At 34.5% G+C, this 21,675-nt stretch overlaps 1 protein-coding gene across 1 annotated transcript in view; it reads right to left on the bottom strand.

The window, feature by feature from the left end:
• TRIM9 (tripartite motif containing 9) overlaps nt 1–21,675 on the bottom strand; it is a 173,317-nt gene that overhangs the window by 45,047 nt on the left and 106,595 nt on the right. The window contains exons 5-7 of the mRNA XM_036749208.1: nt 21,445–21,598; nt 17,617–17,774; nt 5,807–5,945 (exon numbers count right to left, since the gene is read on the bottom strand). Coding sequence (XP_036605103.1) covers nt 5,807–5,945; nt 17,617–17,774; nt 21,445–21,598 — 451 coding nt within the window. The remainder of the gene's footprint in view (nt 1–5,806; nt 5,946–17,616; nt 17,775–21,444; nt 21,599–21,675) is intronic.

Raw genomic sequence — 21,675 nt, 5'->3', positions numbered from 1 at the left:
GAATTCAGTGCCAGACTTGGAGGCAAGAAATCCTTTGTTTGAATGCTGCATTAGACACTATGGGGTCATAGTGTCTTCCAGGGTTTATATGAAGATAAAATGAAATAACACATGCAAGTCACTTTGCAAACCTTAAATCACAATATAATTGCTAACTTAATTGTATTTGTTTTTTATTTATTCTGTATATGCTTATATATGTAGGTCTCCTCCCATACCATATGTCCCAAAAGTCTTAGTGAAATAAAAAATTAATACTTACAATTGCACAAAGACTTTTGGAAATACTTGTATGATACAAGATCTGTGAGAACAAAAACTGTCTCACTTTTTATCTTTGAGTGTATACCAGTGTTTACCAGAGTTGTTTAAACATAACAAATGTTGAGTACTTGTTGCTTGAGCTCAAGTGCCATTTCTTGATACCCTCAGGTGCCAATATCCATCCCCTCCATTATTTTCTATTTACCTTGTATATATTTGTATTTCCCTATGGTGTGCATATTGTTTTAGTAAAATATAAGCTTCTTGAGTGTAAGGTCTATTTCACTTTTCTCTCTGTATCCCCAGGTTCTAAAACAATAACTGTTGAAAGAATTATTTTAATCTTTACATACCATCTTCAAGGTAAGCTTCTTTAGTTTACAGAGTCATCCTCATGCCTCTAGATTCAATTTCCCCTCCTAATCTACTAATTGATGATTTTTTAAAAAAAATCTGCATTGAGAGTTCTAATTCCTGGTTTAGGTAGCTAAGTTGTATAGTGGATAAGAGTGTTGAGTCTGTAATCAGGAAGATTGGAGTTCAAGTCTAGTCTAAAACATTTAATAACTGTATGACCAGGGGCATGTCACTTAGCTTCATCTGTAAAATTGGAATAATAATAGTTCTTACCTTCCAAGGTAATTATAATATTTCCAAGGTAATTATAATATTTGTAAAATGCTTTGTAAACCTTAAGGAGTTATATAAATGGTGGCTATTATTATTAGTAAGAGTTATAGTAGTGTAGTAGTAGTAGTAGTAGTAGTTGTTGTAGTAGTAGTCTATAATCAAGAACAATTTCTTTTTTATAGATATCATTTCCTTTTCAACAATTCCTTTTTTCCCTTTCAACAATTTCCTTTTCTGGAACTTTCTGTTGTTGTCCCATGCTCTCTAGAGAGTCCACAAAATCTTGTTTTTCATCAGGCATTGGTTCATTCTTATTTTTATACTTGTTGAGGTTTTATTTATTATATTTTCTGGTTTTAGCATCCTTTTTGTTTATTTATTTCTTTATGTGCTAAGTCATTCACTTTCACACCCCTTTCCCTTTTGCTTGTAGGTAGATTCTAGAGACTTAGCTGCAAGCCTGATAGCTTTCTTTCCTTCAGGAATATAACCTGGGTCAGATGTAGGGCCCTGTCCAAAGTGCTATCTGGCAGGACAAAACTAGTTCTAGTTGGGTTTCAGTTCACTCTCCTTCAGCTTTGACACAACTGCCACAGGTACCCAGACTAGCTCCTCTCTCTACTCTATTTTTTCATATGGCTAGAGTCTGTGTTTCTTGTGACACAGGACAGGGGTGGTGTTTCATGAAGAGTCACTGACATGTACCGTTTACAGTACTATAAGTTTTTTTCTACTTCTTTCAGGCATGAATGGAGACAGTTTGGGGATGGCTTTTGAGTGAGCACACTAAGTATTAGCATTCTCAAGTGGTAATTTAAAAAGAATTTTACCTTCTCATGAATTTGTCTTCTTTTTTAGATTTAACTCCATAACTGTGATTAACTCCATTAACTAAAGCTATATTTTAGATAAAAACTCCATAACTGGTTTATAATTCCCTTTTAGGTGAAAAGCTGAAGTGGTTTTTGGGGAAAGTGACTATTCTACCATTTTTCTAGTCACATGATTTTGGAGATTCTTTTTCATTTCTTGGCCTAAACTGATAAACATCTGCTACCAACAGCTTACATAATACTTATAAAATCTTTTAGAGAACCTGAGAATAGAACTTCTGTAAATGAAAAATGAAAATGTCAGTGTATATTTTAGTGAATGTTAGCATAAAATGATCTCTGCGTAAAATTAGAATTATTTTCATTTGTTTTTTTCAGATAACCAAAGTAGGAAGCTAGCAAAAATAATACTTTAAAGACAGGCTCAGGTAGGTACATAAAAAAACACATAGGAAAGAAAATAGTGAGGATTAGAAATATAAACATGAATCCTTTAGCTTTGATTATAACTTAGAACAAGCAAAACGTTACTCATTTTGCCTTCTAAAAATCAGAATTCATGATTATTTTAACATATTCTTTGGTTACTTAGTCTCTTACTGAAACCTCATCTCCACGAAGGCAGAGAGGGTAGCACTAATGGATAGAACACTGATCCTGGAGTCATGAAGACAAGTTCAAATCTGGCCTCAGACATTGACTAGCTGTGTGACCCTGGGTAAGTCACTTAATCTCAATTTTCCTCAGTTTCATCATCTGTAACATGAGGTTAGTAGTAGTACCAACCTCCTAGGGTTGTTGTGAACACCAGCTGAGATAATAATTATGAAGTGCTTAGCTCAGTGCTTGGCAAGTAGTAAGTACTACCCAAATATTGGCTATTATTATGTTGTTGTTGTTGTGACATTGTAGAGTATAGTGATGACAAGTGATTAAGATTCATTTTTAATGCCTGTAAATGAAATTTAGACTTACTATAAGCAATATTTACAATATAAACATTATCATTTTTTGAAATGGGTTACCTATTCAGAGGAATTTACAAGATAACATATATGTGTAGCACATGTTCATATGCTTATAACCTATAGGAAAAGAGGAACTCACAAAAAATGATGATATAAGAAAACTAATGAGAAATATGGAACACAAAATAGCAGATCTCATCTAATATATTTTTCATTATTAACCTCTGAAAGCAACATTAAAAAACCAGTTTTGTTGGCTTTTACTTTTATAGCAATGTGTTTTATCAAGTCTTATTACTTATCTAATTACTTACCAAGTATTCTCAATTCCACATTTACAATGTAACTCAAAGTCATCCCTATCCCCTAAAGTCTCACTTCCCTAGTAGGCATAGTCTTACCATAGTCTTACTGATTAAAGCCCTTCATTAAGATTCACCTGTACTATTGCAATTACAATTTATTGCAATGAACTAATTGGTTTCCCACTTCCAAATCTCTCCTAGTTCTTATTCATTTGCTATTCTCTCTAGACATCCCTAAACATACAATAGATATAGCCATGTCATTCCTCTTATAAATATCTTAAGTGGTTCTCTATTTTCTAAGTAAACAGGTTCTTTTCCTTGAAATTCAAGACCCTCCACAACATGATGTTACTTCCTTCAGTCTTGTCTCTCCTGTCATACCTCATATTATTTTCCTTCATGCACTGTATGCCATGCCCAAACTTGATTAACTCTCTGTCCCTTAAACAGTCCTTATGCTTTTTATCTGTGTACCTTCATGCTATTTGTTATCATTACTTCTTCAATGCTGCCTACTGCTTAAAGCTCAAATTATTTGCTCAAATTAATTATTCCACGGAGTATTTTCTGATGCCCTTTCTACATTATTGACATGGACCTCAAATGGCATTTCGCATTGAACCACTATGTTGTACCTGTTATGTAATATCATGTGTTATAGCTTTCTGTATTTGTTTCTTTCCCCTCAGTAAAACTATAAGCTCCACATGTGCCAAGGGCTCATGTTATTTAAAGTTCTTTATCTTCCCCAAAACTAATTGTAGTAAGATTTTGAAAAATTCAAGAGAAATTTTTCTGATTTAATTTTTTTTAAAAAATAATGCTTTTTAAAGTTAAAACTTACCTTACTTTGAGTGTTACTATGGGAAGAAGAAAAGGGAAAAAGACACAGAACAGACCAAGATTCTCATGAAAGTATACATGTGAATTTTATTTTATTATAGGAAATATGACTTGTGTGGATTAATAGCTATAGGATTATAGAATTTTCTTTGTATTTCTATAGTTATAGAAACCGTGCAAGTTTAAAATTCAGGACATTTATTTTACTTTACAGTTCCTTCACTTCATTAGATATCTCATGGAAAGTAGTCCTCTATCTGTTATTATGATACATAATTTTGATATTGAAATATACAGAATTAAACACATTATTATTATTAAAATAAATTGAATATCTGCTTCCTGATATCGTATTTTGAAAAGGGAATCTTAAGTTTTCCACCTGCCATATTCATAAAATTTTGATATTTCTGGTGGACTTTTGGGCCATATTTTTATATAGAAATAAGTTTCCAAGGAGTCTGATGGTATGTAATAGCAGCCTTATTGCAAATTCTTTCCATCATTTGTCTTTTTAATTATCACCATTCAGTTGGTTTAAAGATGTATAAATTAAGGCAGCTTTTGAGATTTGAGATTCTTTCAAAGGGCAGTTAGAATAACCTCTTTCAGAGTTTTAAAGAGTCAGACAAAACTTCAAAGTCTCTTTAAGAATAAAAAGCATTTACTCTAAAATTAATAGCTCTGCCAAGGAGAGAAAACTATGTTTCCAAAATGACAACTTTATCCATGTAGAAATTAAGAAAATGTGGCCCAAAGTGTTTCTAAACATCAACACAATTTACATGATATTTGCAGTTATTTCCCTACTAAATAAGCATCTTTAAAACACATTATAGGGTTCTTTTTTTACAAACATATTTCTCAGTGTTCCAGGACCATACATTACAAAATAAAATTGAGAAAAATGCTCTGGAAAGCACAAAAACGGGAGACAAGAAGGCTAGAGTGATGCTACTTCTATAGGGTAAAATTTCATTTGGATGGCTCAAAAAATGCTTTGACACTGATGGCAGTCTCTAAACCTTCACGTGAGTTTTATTATATGCTTTTAAAAGAAAATGTATGACAAAACCCTTAAGATACTAGGACTGGCTGTCAGGTTCAAGGTTGTTTTCTGAGCTTGATACAGTGTGTGGTGTGAGCTATACAAGACAGAGGAGAATGTTTCCTGGATTTGGAAGGTAGTACTATATAACTTTAAATCAAACAGTAGAAAAATATGGAGATGATGAGGTAATACAGCCTCACTCTTCTCTTTCTATGTGGTACTTCCAGGTAATTTTATTCCCCATGTGAATGCGATTAGCTTTGCATGAGAAAGTGGAGCATCCCAGTGCTGCTACATAGAACATAAACTCTTTCTGAATGCCATGTTCAAACAAAGCATGCTTTTGCCTAAAGTCCATTGAGCAAAAAAACAAACAAAACAATAACAGTAACGACAAAAACAACAAACAACCCCCACCCCTATAACACTGTGGAAAATATTCTATAGGTTGTGTTAAGGAAATAGTAGGAGCTACAAAGATATTTTAAAACATCTGAACAAAATTTAGAAATGGTGATTATTTTGGGGGAATGGGAGCTTGTTCCAAAGCCTACTGATGAGAGGAGCACATTCGAAAAAAAAACACTTCTTTAGAGTATTAATCTAGAGTTTGCTGAAATTATCTATCCCTATCTCTATCACTTCTCTCTCTTTCTATCTCTACATCTACCTTTTAAAACTGACTGGAATTGTTTAAATTCAAATTTTGGGCAGCAGGCTTTCACATTTTAATGCCACATATTTATTCAAAGTAGGAGAAAAGTAACAACTTTGTGACAAAATATATATGTTAAGCTAAAAAAAACCCTATAGGAATGTGGGCAATGGTAGTATTTGCTTGGGGGCTTTGCCAGTAATTTTAGACGCCATACCGTTCTTGTTCTGAGGGGTACTGCTGAAGTGCCTTACCCTCAGATGTCTGAAGGACCAAGGTCTTGCTGTATTGGCTGACTCCTGTTTTGTTAAAAGCCTTGACTCGAGCACTGTACGTGCTGTTGAAGTGAAGACCGTCCACCGTGCACATTGTTTCCTTTCCAACATACACCTCCTGATTAAAAAAAAAGGGAAACATCACATTTTAATACCAACATTTTTAGGATAAGAGTTTTGAGATATTTAAATGATATTTATGATGGCAGGGCAGGCCTATTACTATTATTTTATTTGAAACTTTTTGAAAGTTTTGTAACATCTCTTTAGAATAACACAGTACTTCTTACATATAAGGAAATGGTGCTGTTTCAATAGGAAGGGAAGGTTTGCATTACAAATATAACTGCTACAAATGATATTTAATAAGGTGTCAAGAAGTAGGACTCAGTGTCTTCTAAAAGATAGTTTTGAGTGATACGGTGGTGACTGAGAGCTCAGCATGTCATCAAGGAATAGTAATGACTTCTGACAGAATAAAATAGGAGGACATTTGACAAAACAATTAAACCATGTTAAAGATAAAGATGTTTCCAACGCACAGTTGGATGTTTCTAGAAACTTGCTGGTTCAGAACATATCTTCAAGATAAAGTATGCTACTTTTTAAAAACTTCGCCATGCCAGAGTTCTCCTCCCCTTCATGCTTTCCTCTGTCTAGCCAAATTGAGCACTGTCTGTCCTTAGAATGAATTTTGTATTTTCCCACCTCTGAATTTTTATTCACACTTCACTATGCTTGGATTGTACTCCCTTCCTCCTAACCACAACTCCCACTGTTGAAATACTATTCATCCTTCTAAAATCCAACTCATAGCAGAACTAGGAGAACATTAACAGCAACACTGTGTGATGACCAACTTTGATAGACTGAGCTCTTCTCAGCAATGCAACGATCTAAGACAATTCCAAAAGACTCATGATATAAAATGCTACCCATATGCAGAGAAAGAATTATGGAGTCTGAATGCAGATTGAAGCATACTGTTCATTCTCTCTCTCTCTCTCGGTTTTTTTTCCCTTTTGTTCTGATTCTTCTTTCACAACATGACTGATGAGGAAATATGTGTAATATGATTGTACATGTATAGCCTATATCAGATTGCATGCTCTCTTGGGAGAGGGAGGAGGGAAGGAAGGGGGAAATTTTAGAATTCAAAATCTTATAAAAGGAATGTTGAAAGCTAAAAATCAATTAATTATTTTTTTAAAAAGAGCCCAACTCATATAACTTACTTTATAAACCCTCTAATGATCTGCCCTGGTTAGTTACAACTTACCCTTTTGGATGTCTTAAAATATTGTATTTCACTTCTCTGAAGTATTTATTATATAATATTTTGATCTATTGTTCAGAGCTTTTACCTTAACCCCTTGGAGACTGTAAACTGCATGAGGGAAGGGAATATTTTATAAACTTTGTTATCTTCCCCAATGCTTAGTATAGTTCTCAGCATATAGTAAGCACTAAGCATAAATGTTTGTTGAATGACCAAAAAATTTAATAATTATGTCATATATGGGCTAAAAAGCAGGGAAACATAGCTACAGTACATCAATTTCAATGAGCAGGAATTGGGAAATTCTAAATTTGGGATTAATCTTGTGATTTAGATCTAGAAGAAAAACTACCAAAGAAAGCTCTAGTTACTTCTAACAAAATTTGGCATGTTGTCCAATGTTGTCATTTCACTAACATAATTTTTCAATGTTTATATGATTGTTCTTTGATACATTCATTTGTTTAAGATATGATAATTTGGTATCCTTTGGGGTCTGAATCTTTTTTTCCATATTTTAATTACAATTTTCTTATGTTTGTTCTCTGAATGATATGTTTAATATTTCTATTTTTCTACATTTATCCATGAGTCCTATATGCCCTAAAATATGACAATATTTGAAAAGGTACTTTACGATTATAAAATATAGGTATATTTTCTAAGATTCTCAATTAACAATCACCATATGTCTAGCAAATTTTTTCCCCAATATTCCATTAAAATCTCCATTCCCTTTTGTTTGATCAAGTTCTGAAAAAGGAATGTTAATTTCTTACAATTTGACCAAACAGAAGGGAATTACTGAGTTCAATAGAATATTGCTATGCTATTTGATACACTTATATATAATAGTGATGTTTTTTGTTACCTACTTTACCTTCAATTCAACTAAACAAACATTTACTAAGTATGTATTAAGTGCTAGGCTCTGGGAATACCACGTCAAAATGAAAAAAAATCTCAGGAGTTTATTGTCTGGGAGGGGGTAGGGTGGGAATTGGGATAGGAGGAGAATTCCACAACATAAATTCAAAGTAAATGAAAAATAATATAATGTCATTTCAAGATAGAGAAAGCACTAATGACTGGGAGCATTAGAAAAGATCTCACTTGAAAGGTGCTTTGAGGGGATGATGGATTCTATGAGGAAGAAGTAAAGAGGAAACACATTCCAGACATGAGACTGATTAGGCAAGTGTGGTAGAAGAGAACATTAACTCTAATGTCAGAGAACATTGGTTCAAACCCCATCTCTGAGAGTATTTGTGTGACATTGGCCAAGCCATTTACCCTTAATGGGCTTCATATTCTTTATCTCTAAAATGGGGAAGGGAAGTTGTACTGTATATGTACGAATATGTATGTACAAGTATGAAAACTGAAGTTCCTTCTAGTTGTAAATCATATTATAAGCTCAAGTTGAAATACTGTGCACAGTGGGAAAAAACTACTAGAAGTTCAATTTGACTGGAACAGAGCATTTTAAGGGTCTTATAAAATAAAACTATGGAAGATTTTAATATCATATCTAGGAATTTGTATTATTTTTCCTAGAGGCAATAGAGAGCTAATGATTTTTTCCAATAGGGAGAGTGATGCAGTCAGGTCTGTATTATAGGAAAATCACTTTGAGTTTAGAAGAAGAAAGGGAGAGTCTGGAGTCACTAAGACCCTTTGTGAGGCTATTGTTGTTTTAACCTTCATTTTGGAGAAGGACCAATGACACTATGGGATGATACCTTGACCAATGTATGAACTGGATTTTAGTGAGACAGAGTGGCACAAAGTCATCTGCCTCATTCTCTCTTCTAGAGTCATTGAAGTCTAGTGGCAGGACAAAAGTTAAGATGACTGGTGATGGCCCAGGATGCAATGAATGACCTTGGCATTTTAGTTATCTGACCAAGCTCTAAGTGCTCCACAGCACCTGTTTTAGTTGCCTCCATGGCCAATGGAAAAATTAGTTCTAATGAACCCATTCTACTAGGGAAGTCTTCATATACTTGGGGTAGATTAACTCATTGACAGGGTCTATTGGTGACCATCAACCTGGTTTAGCCCATCTACCAAGACAGTTTTACCAGAATTGTAGCCACAGTGCATGCTACACGTTCTTGGGGCCACAGGTTAGAATTGTGTGCCAGGTGGACACCACAGGTGGATAAGTAGCCTTGAAAAGGGCTTAGCAAGCCTTCAAGGTGCTAGTCCTCCTTGAATACCCCATAGAACACTATTACAGTAGTCCAGTGAAGAGGCAATCAGAGCCTGACCTATTACAGAGGCTTTGTAAATAGAGAACAGAGGACAGATATGAGAGATGTTATTGAGAAAGCATCAACCAGACTTGATGACTCGTTTCACATTAACAGAATCTAATTTGCCTGGTTTTCTGTTAAATTAGCTTACTCCAAATCATGGTCACAATTTCTGCTTTTTTCATTAAAGTATGATAAATCACAGTGATACCTTCAAATTTTTTGATATCTTTGAATGTTTCTTGTAAGCAATGAATTGTTAGGCTCCATTTAATCCATTTTATAATGCTTTTACATTTTATAATGAATTTAGTATATTGCTTCCAGTTTGTAATTCTTGTTAGATCTTATGTCCACCAAATCTTAGTGCATTATCATAGCATCCCCTGTGGGTGCTCTTTCAACTTGGTATTCACCATCAAAACGTGAGTTCCCAGAGCATAAGTGCTTCTATTATTCTAAAACACCCCATGAGTTTAAATTCTTGTATCTATGTCTCAGGAACCCCCACTGGTGTGCTTTTCATTATCAGCCAACAGACGTAATTAGCTCACAGCAAAGACATTTACTAAGCTATCACAATGAATATAGTTGCCACAAAAATGTCCCAACACAAAACCTTGGTTTCCCAGTGTCCTTGAGAAGAATGTGCATAAAATGAGTACAATGGGAATAAAGCACATGTGAAGGGAAGACATACGGTTAAGGAAATTCACAAATCTAGCCCTGGAGGCTCTAGAAATAGCTTTTTTTCTACTGAGTCCCTTCTGCAGCTCAACTCAATTATTGAGGCTAGCTTTCTTTTGATTACATCTGGTTCTCTTCTCTACTGCTGGAGGTGATGCTCCTTAAAACTGCTTCTGGCAGCTTTGCTATTCTCCAACATCTAGATGAAATATCTCCTTCTAGAGAAGTAGCTCCACTGTTTGACACCATGGCCAAGAAGTAGAAGGGAGGGGAAGAAATTTTCTCCTCCCTCTCTTCCAAGTGGTAAAATGCTAGATTCTTCTTTGACTGCTGTCTCTTTTGTTAGCTCTCTTGGACCAACAAACTCTCAAATTCTCAAATTTTCAGAATCATATCAGGGCATAGTCAATTATTTTTCATTAAATCAGAGAGGTGTCATGTTGTAAACATTTATAAAAGGAAAGGAAGATGCTTATACTTATTAACACATTATCAATCATCACTGTAGCAGCCTAGCAATTCCTCTCCTCACACCTTACATTACATTTTTTAAAAAAATAGCTTGTTAAGGTTGAACTATTCCAAGCCCAGAAAGAGGAAATAGAATAGGAGATTGGGAAACAGATCTCAAACTTGACCCAAAGGCATGATATAGTAGAGATAGGGGGACATCAATTATCCAGATTTGGCATACAGCAGCAACAATAGTTTCTTGACATACTTTAGTGATAATTTTGACCATCAAAAGATGAAACAATCAGCAAGGAGAGATCTTATTCTGGATCAAATTCTTAGTAAAAGGGGGAAGAAGGGTTGCTGGGATGGAAATTATGTGAGCCTTGGGAGAAGTGACTTTTCTATCCTAAGTTTTGTGATAGGAGAAGGAATAGCCCCAGCATAATTTGTCATACACCCTAGATTTAGGAAAAGCAGATTTCAAAGAGGATAGAGGAAAGATATCATGGACTAAAATACTTCAAGGGAAGTCTGCTCAGGGAACAAGAAAAATCCACAAGAATGGAGTTCTGAAGGTGCAAAGTAAAACAATTCTAAAAAGGAATAAAATTAAATTTGTTAAATAGGTCAAGGTGAATGAATAGGGAATTTAACAACAAATTTAGATTTTAAAAGGAAAATTTATAGAATAGGCATGTAAGATCCAGTAACACAGGATAACTATGAGGAAAAATAGTGTGAAGAAATAATAAAGCTTAAAATGGGCTGAGGTTCTTAAGGGAAGGTCAGAACAATGTTATTTATTCATTATATTGAGGGGAAGTGAAGACTAGATATTTGATCTAAATGATTACAAATAACAATAGGAAAAGGGCAGACATTCAACTTTTACTTTTGTTTCTCTACAAAGAAGAATGTCATTTACACTTGAAATGATAGTGAGGATATGACTAAGGGAAAGTGGATAACAAATAAGTAAAACCATCTAACTGCCATATTGGTCACTTGGGTCCAAAATGACTTGGAAAGTTGGGATGGCTCAACCGTTCTCAGTGATATTAGAGAGATTGTGGAAAATGGGGGAGATACAAGACTGCAGAAAAGCAAACTTTGTTCCATTTTTCAAAAAAAAGGAAGGAACAGAATCTGAAAACACTAAGTTGGGCAGCTTAACTTTAATTCCAGGAAAAATTATAAAACAGATCATGAAAGAGATGGCAAGAGAATATATAGAAAGGGAAGCAGCTATTATAGACTTCATCAAGAACAAATCTTGCCAGATTAACATTTCCTTTTTATGCATATACTAAACTAGTAGATAAAGGAAGTGTTGTAGAAATACTTTATCTAGATTTTAGCAAAGGGTTTGATAAATATCTCATGTTATTTTTGTAGGCAACATGGGGCAATGTGAATTAGACACATAATACAATCATATGGAATCAAACTTTTTAGATGGCTATACTTAAAGAGCAATTGTTAACTGTACAGTAGCAATGAGTCAGATTTCTAGCAGAGTCTCCCAGGGATCTGTACTTGACTATGTTCAGTTTAACATGTTTATCAATAACTTGGATGAAAGCCTAAATGGTATGTAAGCTCATCTATATTTGAGGAGAAGGTAAAGCTGTGAATGATAGATAACAGTGAATCTTAGAATTTAGGTATAAAAAGATCTTGGCAGTCTAGAGCATTGGACTGGATCAAATGAAATTCAATTAAATAAAGATAAACATAAAACTTGCACTTGAATACCAAAAAACCAAACTTCACAGGTATAAGATGGGGGAGGCATAGATAGCAGTTTTGAAAAAGATCTGAGATTTTTTCATTCACTGTAAGCTCAACATGAGCCAGCAGTTTGATATGGCAGCCAAAAAAAAAATGTAATTTTGGGCATAGAGGAGCATAATTTCCAGGAATAGGGAAGTGGCAATTCCACTCTACTTTGTCCTCGTCAGACCTCATATGGAGTTTTGTGTTCAGTTAGGGACACTATGGTTTAGTTTTTAAAAGGACTCTACCATTGGCGATTGTCCGGATGATAAAGGAACTTGAATCCATGTCCTGTAAACCTCTATTAAAGAAACTAGGCATGCTTAGGCAGGAGTAGGGAAGACCACAAGAGAAACACAATCATTTCAAAGGATCATATGAGAAGGAAGGACTAGGCTTGTTTTATTTGACTTGTGTTGAAGGCAGAACCAATAGCAATGAATGGAAGTTGCTAAGATGCAGATTTAGGTTTGATCTTAGGAAAAATTTCTTAACAATTAGAGGTATCATAAAGTCAAATGGGCTGCCTAAGGAGGTGTAGGGTGATCTCTACTTAGAGGTCTTCATTCAGAAACTAGATGATTACTTGGCAAGTATGTTATGGGAAGGATTCCTCTTGTGCTAGATTGCATTTGGTGGCCACTGAGGTCCTTTCCAATTCTCAATATTTGTGACTCTTCTTTTCTTATTGCATAGTAATATTTTGTTGTATTCATCTACCATAATTTTTAAGTAGTTCATCAGTTTTTTCAACTATTTTGTTTATAGTTCTCTCCTATTACAAAACTTCTGCTATACATATTTTGGTGTATATAGGACTTTTCTTTCTATCTCCAACCTTTTTTAAGAATATATGCTTAGCAGTAGAATCTCTGGGTCAAAGAATATTTTAATCTTTTTTAAAAGTATAATTCAAGACTGTTTCCCAGAAAGCCTGAAGCAATTCACAGGTCCAGCAACACTGTGAAGCATCTTTCTACAACCCTCCTAATGTTAATTATTCCCATTTTTGATATCTTTGCCAGTTTGTTGAGAGTGACATGAAAGCTCAGAGTTGTTCTGATTTTTCTCTCTTCTATTATTAGCGCTTTGGAGCAATTTTCTAAAAGTTTTTACTAGATTACAATTTGCTTTTGATAACTGTTTATAACCTTTGAACACTTATTGGGGAATGTGTCTTACTATCATATATTTTTGTTAGTTGTCTGTATATCTTGGATACAGATCCTCATCAAAGATCAAAAGAGTATGTACATTAAAAGCTGGAAGGGCAATTTAGGCTTTCAATTGCACCCGGCTACCTCTCAAAATATTTGATGGAAAGATTTTCCCCTCAATTAATCACTTACTTTTCATCTTACTTTCATGGATTTTATTTGTGCAAGAGTTTTTTTTTTATTTCATGTAGCTGAAATTATGTTTAAATACTTTCATTTCTGATAGTCTATCATTTTTTGGTTAAGAATTATTTACTATAAACCACATCAGTTAAAGTTACCTGACCTACTTCATGCTTGCATTTTTGTCTTTTGAAAATTAAAATAAAGTTCAAGAAGAGTGTATGTTTATATATGTAAGGAATGTTTTAGGTGATACAAAGAGTCTAACATGCTCTCAAGAGTCATACAAGTGTACTCAGGAAGATAAGACAAATCAAAAATGAGAAGAAAATTATCAGTTCAATAGTCATTATAAATAAGTTGTATAAAGAGTGCACGAGCTATAGGATTTCAAAGGAGAGAGAGATCACTTTGGGCTGTACTAGAACAGGTAAAATTTCATCTGGGCCTTGAAAGATAGATATAATTTGCATGTAACCAGGGTTTGGATTAGAGCTCGCCTCACAGAGCATGATTGGGAATAGAGCTGCACTTCTCTTCTGACCACTTTTCATCAAGCATGTGTTTTGGCTTACTGTACCACCAGAAATTTCTCTTTGGTCTTTATGTACCATCTTTTCATTCCACCTGGTCATTGAATACCTGCCAACTGAGTAGACTTTATATCTTCAGTTTCTTTTTCCTTTTGAACATGTGGCCTGGGATGCCTATAGTTTTTCCTATATTTCATGTGGTGGGAGGAGAGGATTTCTTCTTTCCCTCGGCAGCCATGGTTACTATCCATATATGGCAACAAGTCTGCTGGCCCAGGTGAGCCAGAGACTAGACTTCAAGTTTCTGGGTGCTGCTCCACTTTGGGTTTCTTTCCCTGAGTATAAGTGACTAAACAGCAATCATAAGAGATGGACTTCTCAAATATAATAGCTACCTTGGGAGATCAGGCATTCCTGAGTTGGTGCTAATTAGAAGGAGGAAGTACTCTTTGCAAGTATACCCTTCATGGAAAGGACTGATAGGACACTGACAGGACAATAAGCCCCAGCCATGATCTGGTTTGTCAGAAGATATGGAACTAGAGTAAGTTTTTCAGTTAGTACAAGCTGAGGTAAAGGTAGAATGCCAGCTGAACAGTCCCACAGAATGTTTAATATTTTAAACATCAACCTCTTAGGACAATATAATAAAAATGATGGGTTACCATTTTAATTTTTTTCAGATAAAGTGAAATTATGAATATTTTGTGTTTAAACTTTTTTAAAAAAATTTATTTTTTTTTAATTTACAACACTCAGTTCCACAAGTTTTTGGGTTCCAAATTTTCTCTTCCTCCCTCTTCTCCCCACCCTCCCCCAAGATAGCATGTAATCCAATGTAGATTCTACATATGCCTTCACATTGAACTTATTTACATAGTAGTCCAGTTGTAAAGAAGAATTATAACCAATGGAATGAATTATAAGAAAGAAGAAACAAAGCCAAAAAAGAAGGAAAAAAAAAGAGAGCAAACAGTTTGCTTCCATCTGCATTCAGACTCCATAATTCTTTCTCTGCATGTGCGTAGGTTTTTCCATCATGAGTCTTTTGGAGCTGTCTTTTAACCTTGCATTGATGAGAAGAGCCAAGTCTATAAAAGTTACAGATACCGTGTGTCTGTACTCATGTATAATGATCTCCTGGTTCTGCTTCCCTCACTCAGCATCAGTTCATATAAGTCTTTCCAGGTTGTAATGAAGTCTGTCTGCTCCTCATTTCTTATAGCACAATAGTATTCAATTACATTCATATACCACAATTTGTTTAGCCATTTCCCAAATGATGGGCATCCCCTTGAGTGGTAGCAAAGAATTAAACATTTCTTTTGTGGTGAATGCAGTTAATAACTGTCTTATTTAATTTATAGGTGATCTACCTATTACGTTAAGTTCCTTTCCTGTCTTTTCTCTTTTGGGGAGACCTTAGATGTGAGCCAAACTTAAGTTTAGCTTAAGTAATTGTCCTCAGTGTTCTATTGTGGGGTAAGATGACAATGTAATGAGCCAGAAACACATAAGAAGAGCCTGACTCTCCTTTTGCAGGCCAGGCTCCCCAAGATAGCCCCAAGTTGACAAGAGTCCAGAATTGGGATCTGAGAGAGTATACTCCACCCCACCCCAATTGTAACCAGAATAAATAATGAGAAGTAGTGTTCTAGGTGGGGATAATGTATGAACAAATGCATTGAGATGGGAAGAAACAAAACACGTATGGGGAGAGGCAATAGATCAGTTTGATAAGGAGGGGTGGGGGAGAGAATAAGCACTTATCAAAGCATCTACTAAGTGCTGTACTAAGCACTGTACTAAGTGCTTTTATATATTTTAATTCATTTGATCCTCAAAACAGTGCTGGGAGGTAGGTTCTGTTATGTTCCCCATTTTACAGTTGAGGAAGTAGGCAAATAGAATCACTTGCCGAGGATCACACAGCTAGTAAGCATCTGAGGCTAGATTTGTCCCCAGATCTTCCTTACTCCAGGCCCAGTTCACTGTCCTACTCTATTCTATTTCTGTGCCAACTAGCTGCCTCAGTAAAGCAGAAAATTCAGAAGCAGGAATCAAAAAATATATTCTGTAATGTTCTTTTAGAGAGGGCTAAAATCTCAAACATCTCTTCATTTGAGACTAACTGCTCTGCTTGGTTTTGACTATCATCATTTTCATCACCCCCACCCAGAATAAGCTCATTGCTAAGGGAAATTCATCAGCATGGACATTGCTTTAGCTTTGCATCTTACATCTAATCAGTACCCTAAGTTGCTTCTATTTCTCTTATTAAAAGCTTGGAGGGAATAACAAAAACCTCTCATATAGCCTTTCTTTATAAAGACCTCAAAATTCCAGCCATCTCTTCATTTACTATCAGCAGCTCTGCCTGGTTTTAATTCAACCATCATTTTCATCATGCTTTTCACCTTTTCTTCCCTCACAGGATAAAATCTGGCACCACCTTCTTCAGTTTTCTTTTGTCTATTGTCTTCCTCCTAAGCTTAGATTGTAAGTTCCTTGAGGGAAGTCACTGTATTTCTTATTCTTGTTTATATCTCTACTACTTAGCACAGTACATGACATAGAGTGAATGCTTGCTAAATGTTTATTTTATTTTATAACATAGGAGCTGTGGAAGATGTAGATGATTGGAAAATACTGAAAATTTTTAAATAGAGAAGTGTCATGACTAAATTTGTGTTCTGGAAATATTAGTCTGGCAAAAGAGTGTGATCTGCAGAAGACTAGACACATGGAGACTAGCTAGGAAAATATTACAGTTATTCTTCATGAGATTATAAATGACCTAAGGGACAGACATTGTCTAAGAGAAATGATAGCACTTGGGTAACTGGATATACAGGCCTAGGGAGAAGACTGTGAAGATACTTTTGAGTATCTTGAATGGAATATTAATTGATAGAAAGCATGGGGTTGGAAAGAATTTAAGGGTAGGGCAAGGATGATAACTTCCAACTTAAACATGTTGAATTTGAAGTGATGTTCAGGAGGTAGGAAAGCAGAGAAAATGAGAGGGGGCAAATGCATAATTTAGATGATCCATCAAACTCTCCACTAGAATAGCAGTGATCATTGGGCTTTAGCCTTGATTAGTACATAAAAGATGAAAATAGAAAGTCACATTTTAATAAACTTTAAGGTTTACAAAATGCTTGCCTTTTGACAGCCTCTTAAGAATGTAGTGAAATTATTATAATGCTCATTTATTAATGAGGAGCTAAATGTTCAGAGAAATAAAATGACTTGACTAGGGTCATATATTGGAGCAATGCCACGTGATCTCAAATCCAGGTCTTTTGATTCCAGGAGCAGTGCTCTTAGCACCAATCCATATTGCTCAATAATTGCCCAATTATTTTCGAAACTTTTAACTTTCAAAAGCTGTGGCAGCCCTTGCTTATAATATACTACTAGAAAACCAAATAATTAAGGTAGATTCTCTACTCACTCTAAACTGACCACCATTTCCATCGTCTAGTTCCAGAATGTATCCTTCTGCCATCACTGGTGACAAAGGTGGCTGTTTCCATGACAATGTAGCACTGTTGTTCTGTGTGCAACAATCTTCCAACTGTAGCAGGGGAGCTGCTGGCACTGGAGAGGAAGCTAAACACAAATAAGTGTAACCCTGGCTTTTTTAATTGTCAAGGGACAATTGAACTTTTTAACTTAAGTGAAAACATTTCAGCAAACAGTTGAATACTACACAACTTAAAAATAAACTAAGGGGCAACAGCAAGTTGATCCAGAAGGGTGATAATGTTCCTTGTGTCACTATGCTCTCTTTTAACCATGTTCAGTGATATTTACTATATTAGAAATTAAAACTTACAAACTTAGAAAATAATTATTAATTCCTTAAAATAATGATAATAAAGTTATTACATAGTAATATAAATAATTTTTTAAAATAACTATTTGTAGTTTCCAAAACAAAAAAATTGTGAGAATGACATCATTTTACATATCTTTGTAGAGCTCTTTAATGTCTGCTTTAATAGAAGACATTTAGATTCTCATACTGCTGCTAAATTTAATCTGTCATGATATGTTATCTTGGTTGAAGTGTATTGAAGAAAAGAAGGTCTCACACAAATATTTAATTGAAAAAAGGAAGAACTTTTTAATAGCCAAGTAATTTCATGGTATTATTTTGAAAATAGTTTTATCCTCATAGATCCCCCCAAAAGGTCTAAAGGACCCTTCAAGGGTCTGTGGACCACACTTCAAGAAACTGTTCTAATTTATCAGGTCATTCATTAAAAGACAAAGCAAGGCCAAGAAGAATTTAGAGAAGAGGGAGAAGACTTAGATGAATTGACACAGTTTAAAGTGAATAGGGAAAAATAATATACATATTGACTACAATACTGTGAATGGAAATAACAAAAAAGTATAAAACATCAAACTACATGTAGTGCAATTATAATGACCAATTTTACACCAAAGAAGAAAGGAGAAAAATATCTCCCTCTCCTCTTTGCAGAGATAGGAAACCATGGGTGTGGAATACTGCATATACTATTGGACTCAATTTTATTGAATTACTTTTTCTTTTATTTTTTTCCCTTGGTTATAAAGAATGGCTTGCTGATTATGTGGTATATTCATATATTCAGAAATAAAAGGGAAGGTTAAAAACAAATGATAGAAGTAGAAATTAACAGGTTCTTTTTTTAAAAAAAGAAAAATCCACCAAGAAATGACTGTCACCTAATGCATGTTCAGGGACATGATCTATATTTTAATTCAAAATTTTCAGCTATCTATGCATTGGGATCAAGTTTCTGTGCACAGTATGAAGAGTTATGTTTATATACTTGCTGAATCAAATATATTATACTCTGCCACAATGCTACAAGATGATCCCAGGGATATACTTATTCAGGGTAATTATCCTAGGAATTATGCTTGGACTCAGGGGAAAATGAAGTAGAAAGTTAGGTGGCTCATTGCATAGAGTACTGGCCTGGAGTCAGGAAAATCTGAGTTCAAATCTGCCCTCAGAAACTCACTAGCTGTGTGACAACAAGCAAGTCACTTAACCTCTATTTGTCTTAATCCAATGGAGAAGGAAATGGCAAACCATTATGGGTATCTTTGCAAAGAAAACCCCAAAAGGACACGAGGAGTCAGAAATGACTAAGTGACTGAAAAACCACTTGCTACTTCCACTCCCCTTCCATCCAAGGGACTTCTTTCCCCTTCAAGGATATAATGCATATATTGATCGTCTTTTAACCTAAATAAAAGTTTATGCTGGAGGTAAGCCAGGACTCTGTGCCCTTCTAATAATGGCTATACTTATGGACTTCAGAAGGTCATTTATGAATACTTTGGCACAGTAATGAGGACTTACTATTATATAAGATTAAATTTCTCAAGTCTCAGAGAGGACTATCATTTAAGAAGCTGGTAGGTAGGGCATGGTAATGACCTTAGGTAAGAAACATCATCTTTCTGGGCCTCCATGACTTCATCTGAAACATGAGGTTGTTGGACTAGATATTGTCTAAGCTCCCAATTTTTCAACCTTCATTGGCCAGTTAAAAGTGATTTATCCCACCTGAGATGTGTTGACCCTTTGCTTGAACTTCTTTTGAACTCATTTCACTTTATTTATTATTGAAATTAATGAGTACTGTTATTGATGTTAAGATTATTTATTGATTGCAGTAAAGACTGCTCTGTTTGCTTTGTGCACATACTTTAGCTAAAAATACCATGAACTCTAATAAATTTAATAAAATCATGAGAGTATATACTCAAAATGTATTGACAAGATGAGGATTTTCCAGAAAAACAAATGCCTTTAAATAAAACTAAACTTTTAAAGGTCTGTGATATCAAAATGATTTTGCACTCCATAATTGCTTATAGAATTGCTAAGCCTAAAAAGCCTCATTTAATAGATGAAAATACCAGTGCTACTTGTAGATCTTGATGATGAAGAAACAATGCTTGGCAAGCAAAATAGCCTAAATGGTTCCACTAACAGATATTAAAATAAGAAGGGGAATTGTTCATGTCTGAAGATCTATGTAATTGATTAACTGACATCTTCCTCTTTTGCATTCCAAGTGGATAGAACAGATATAGTTAAAGATGCCCATTTGATTATATCCTACTATATTTTAAAGTTATTAGGGAAGATTTAATACTTAGCAAACCTATTGATAATAAAGCCACATAAAGAATAATTTTTATTATAATTGATGGATTTTAAAAATAAAAAATATAATGTAGGAAAATTCTGTTGGTCTCTGTAATGACAGACTTTAGCATTAGAATGAACTGATGGTCTACAATCACTACTTTAAAATATGTCCTTTTATGAAATTTGTACAAATTGAATGCTTCACAATCACTTGTATTTAGAAATATTAGTGAGGAGCTATATTTAGTTTTTCAAATTGTTGCAAAAACAATCAACTTTACAAGAAATATTCTAAAAAAGAAGGTTTTTTGCAAAATTTTAAGACAATATTCATGCAGAGTTCAAACCATTTCTACATTACTGCAAAACATTGGTTTTCTCTTGCTCAAATAAAATATGACCTAGAAAAATGTTCTACCTTGGTTGTTCTGTGAAAATCAAGTGGAGGTGAGTAACATTTGGGAGGAAGGGTTAGAAAAGGGAGATGTCATAATAAAGTTTAGAAACCACTGGTTTATCTCAAATATCTGCTCCTCCCAAAGTTTATTATGTGTCAATTTATCTTCTACTTAGGCTATATTTTTCCTTCCATTTTTCAAAGAAACATTTTAAGCCTTGTCAAACAACCTAGAGCTACATTTTTTTCTGAAACATCCATGTTATATGCTGAAAGACAATTCTCTAAAATTTTCTCCATTGATGAGTATGCAACACTTACTCTGTATCCCTGGGTTCAAGTTTTAGTATTTTCTGCAACAAATAGGTAATTGGATCATAGAGGTTTTCTGTTTTACAATACTATGTTGCAATGTGCTATCAGCCATGAAGAATATAATCCAAAAACCATTTTAGAGAGTAGGATAAAAATGTCACATGGCAGCTATCTGAGTACCAGAGAGCCAGATTAAACATATAAAACTCACAGTTTCATTACATGACAAAATCAGACACTATGTAAACTTTCTTAGAAAGCAGAATATGAAATAGTCTACTAAATTAAACTTCATATTTATATTCCCAACAATTACTTGCCTTTGGGGTTCTGGACCTCAACACAATTTTTAAAGCAACAATATCCACGTAAGATACTTTTTGACTTATTTGGATACAAATACTTACCTTTCATTTGTACAAAGTCAAGTTGATGGATGGACTGCAGCAGAGGTGTGTTGTCTAGATTCAAATCAAAGTCTGTTGTCATCCTTGGCGTAAGAGTCCCTTTTCCCCATTGATCCTCAGTCAAGTGCACTCTTCTAATGAGTGCATCAGAAATCTAATCACATTAAAGATTGTGTGAGAGATTACATGCAACACTGGGAAATAGAATAGTTTCCAAAATGAGTTATAGAC

Source organism: Trichosurus vulpecula, chromosome 3, assembly GCF_011100635.1.
Source record: "Trichosurus vulpecula isolate mTriVul1 chromosome 3, mTriVul1.pri, whole genome shotgun sequence".
Lineage (NCBI taxonomy): Eukaryota > Metazoa > Chordata > Mammalia > Diprotodontia > Phalangeridae > Trichosurus > Trichosurus vulpecula.
This window is presented reverse-complemented; position numbering and strand designations above follow the sequence as displayed.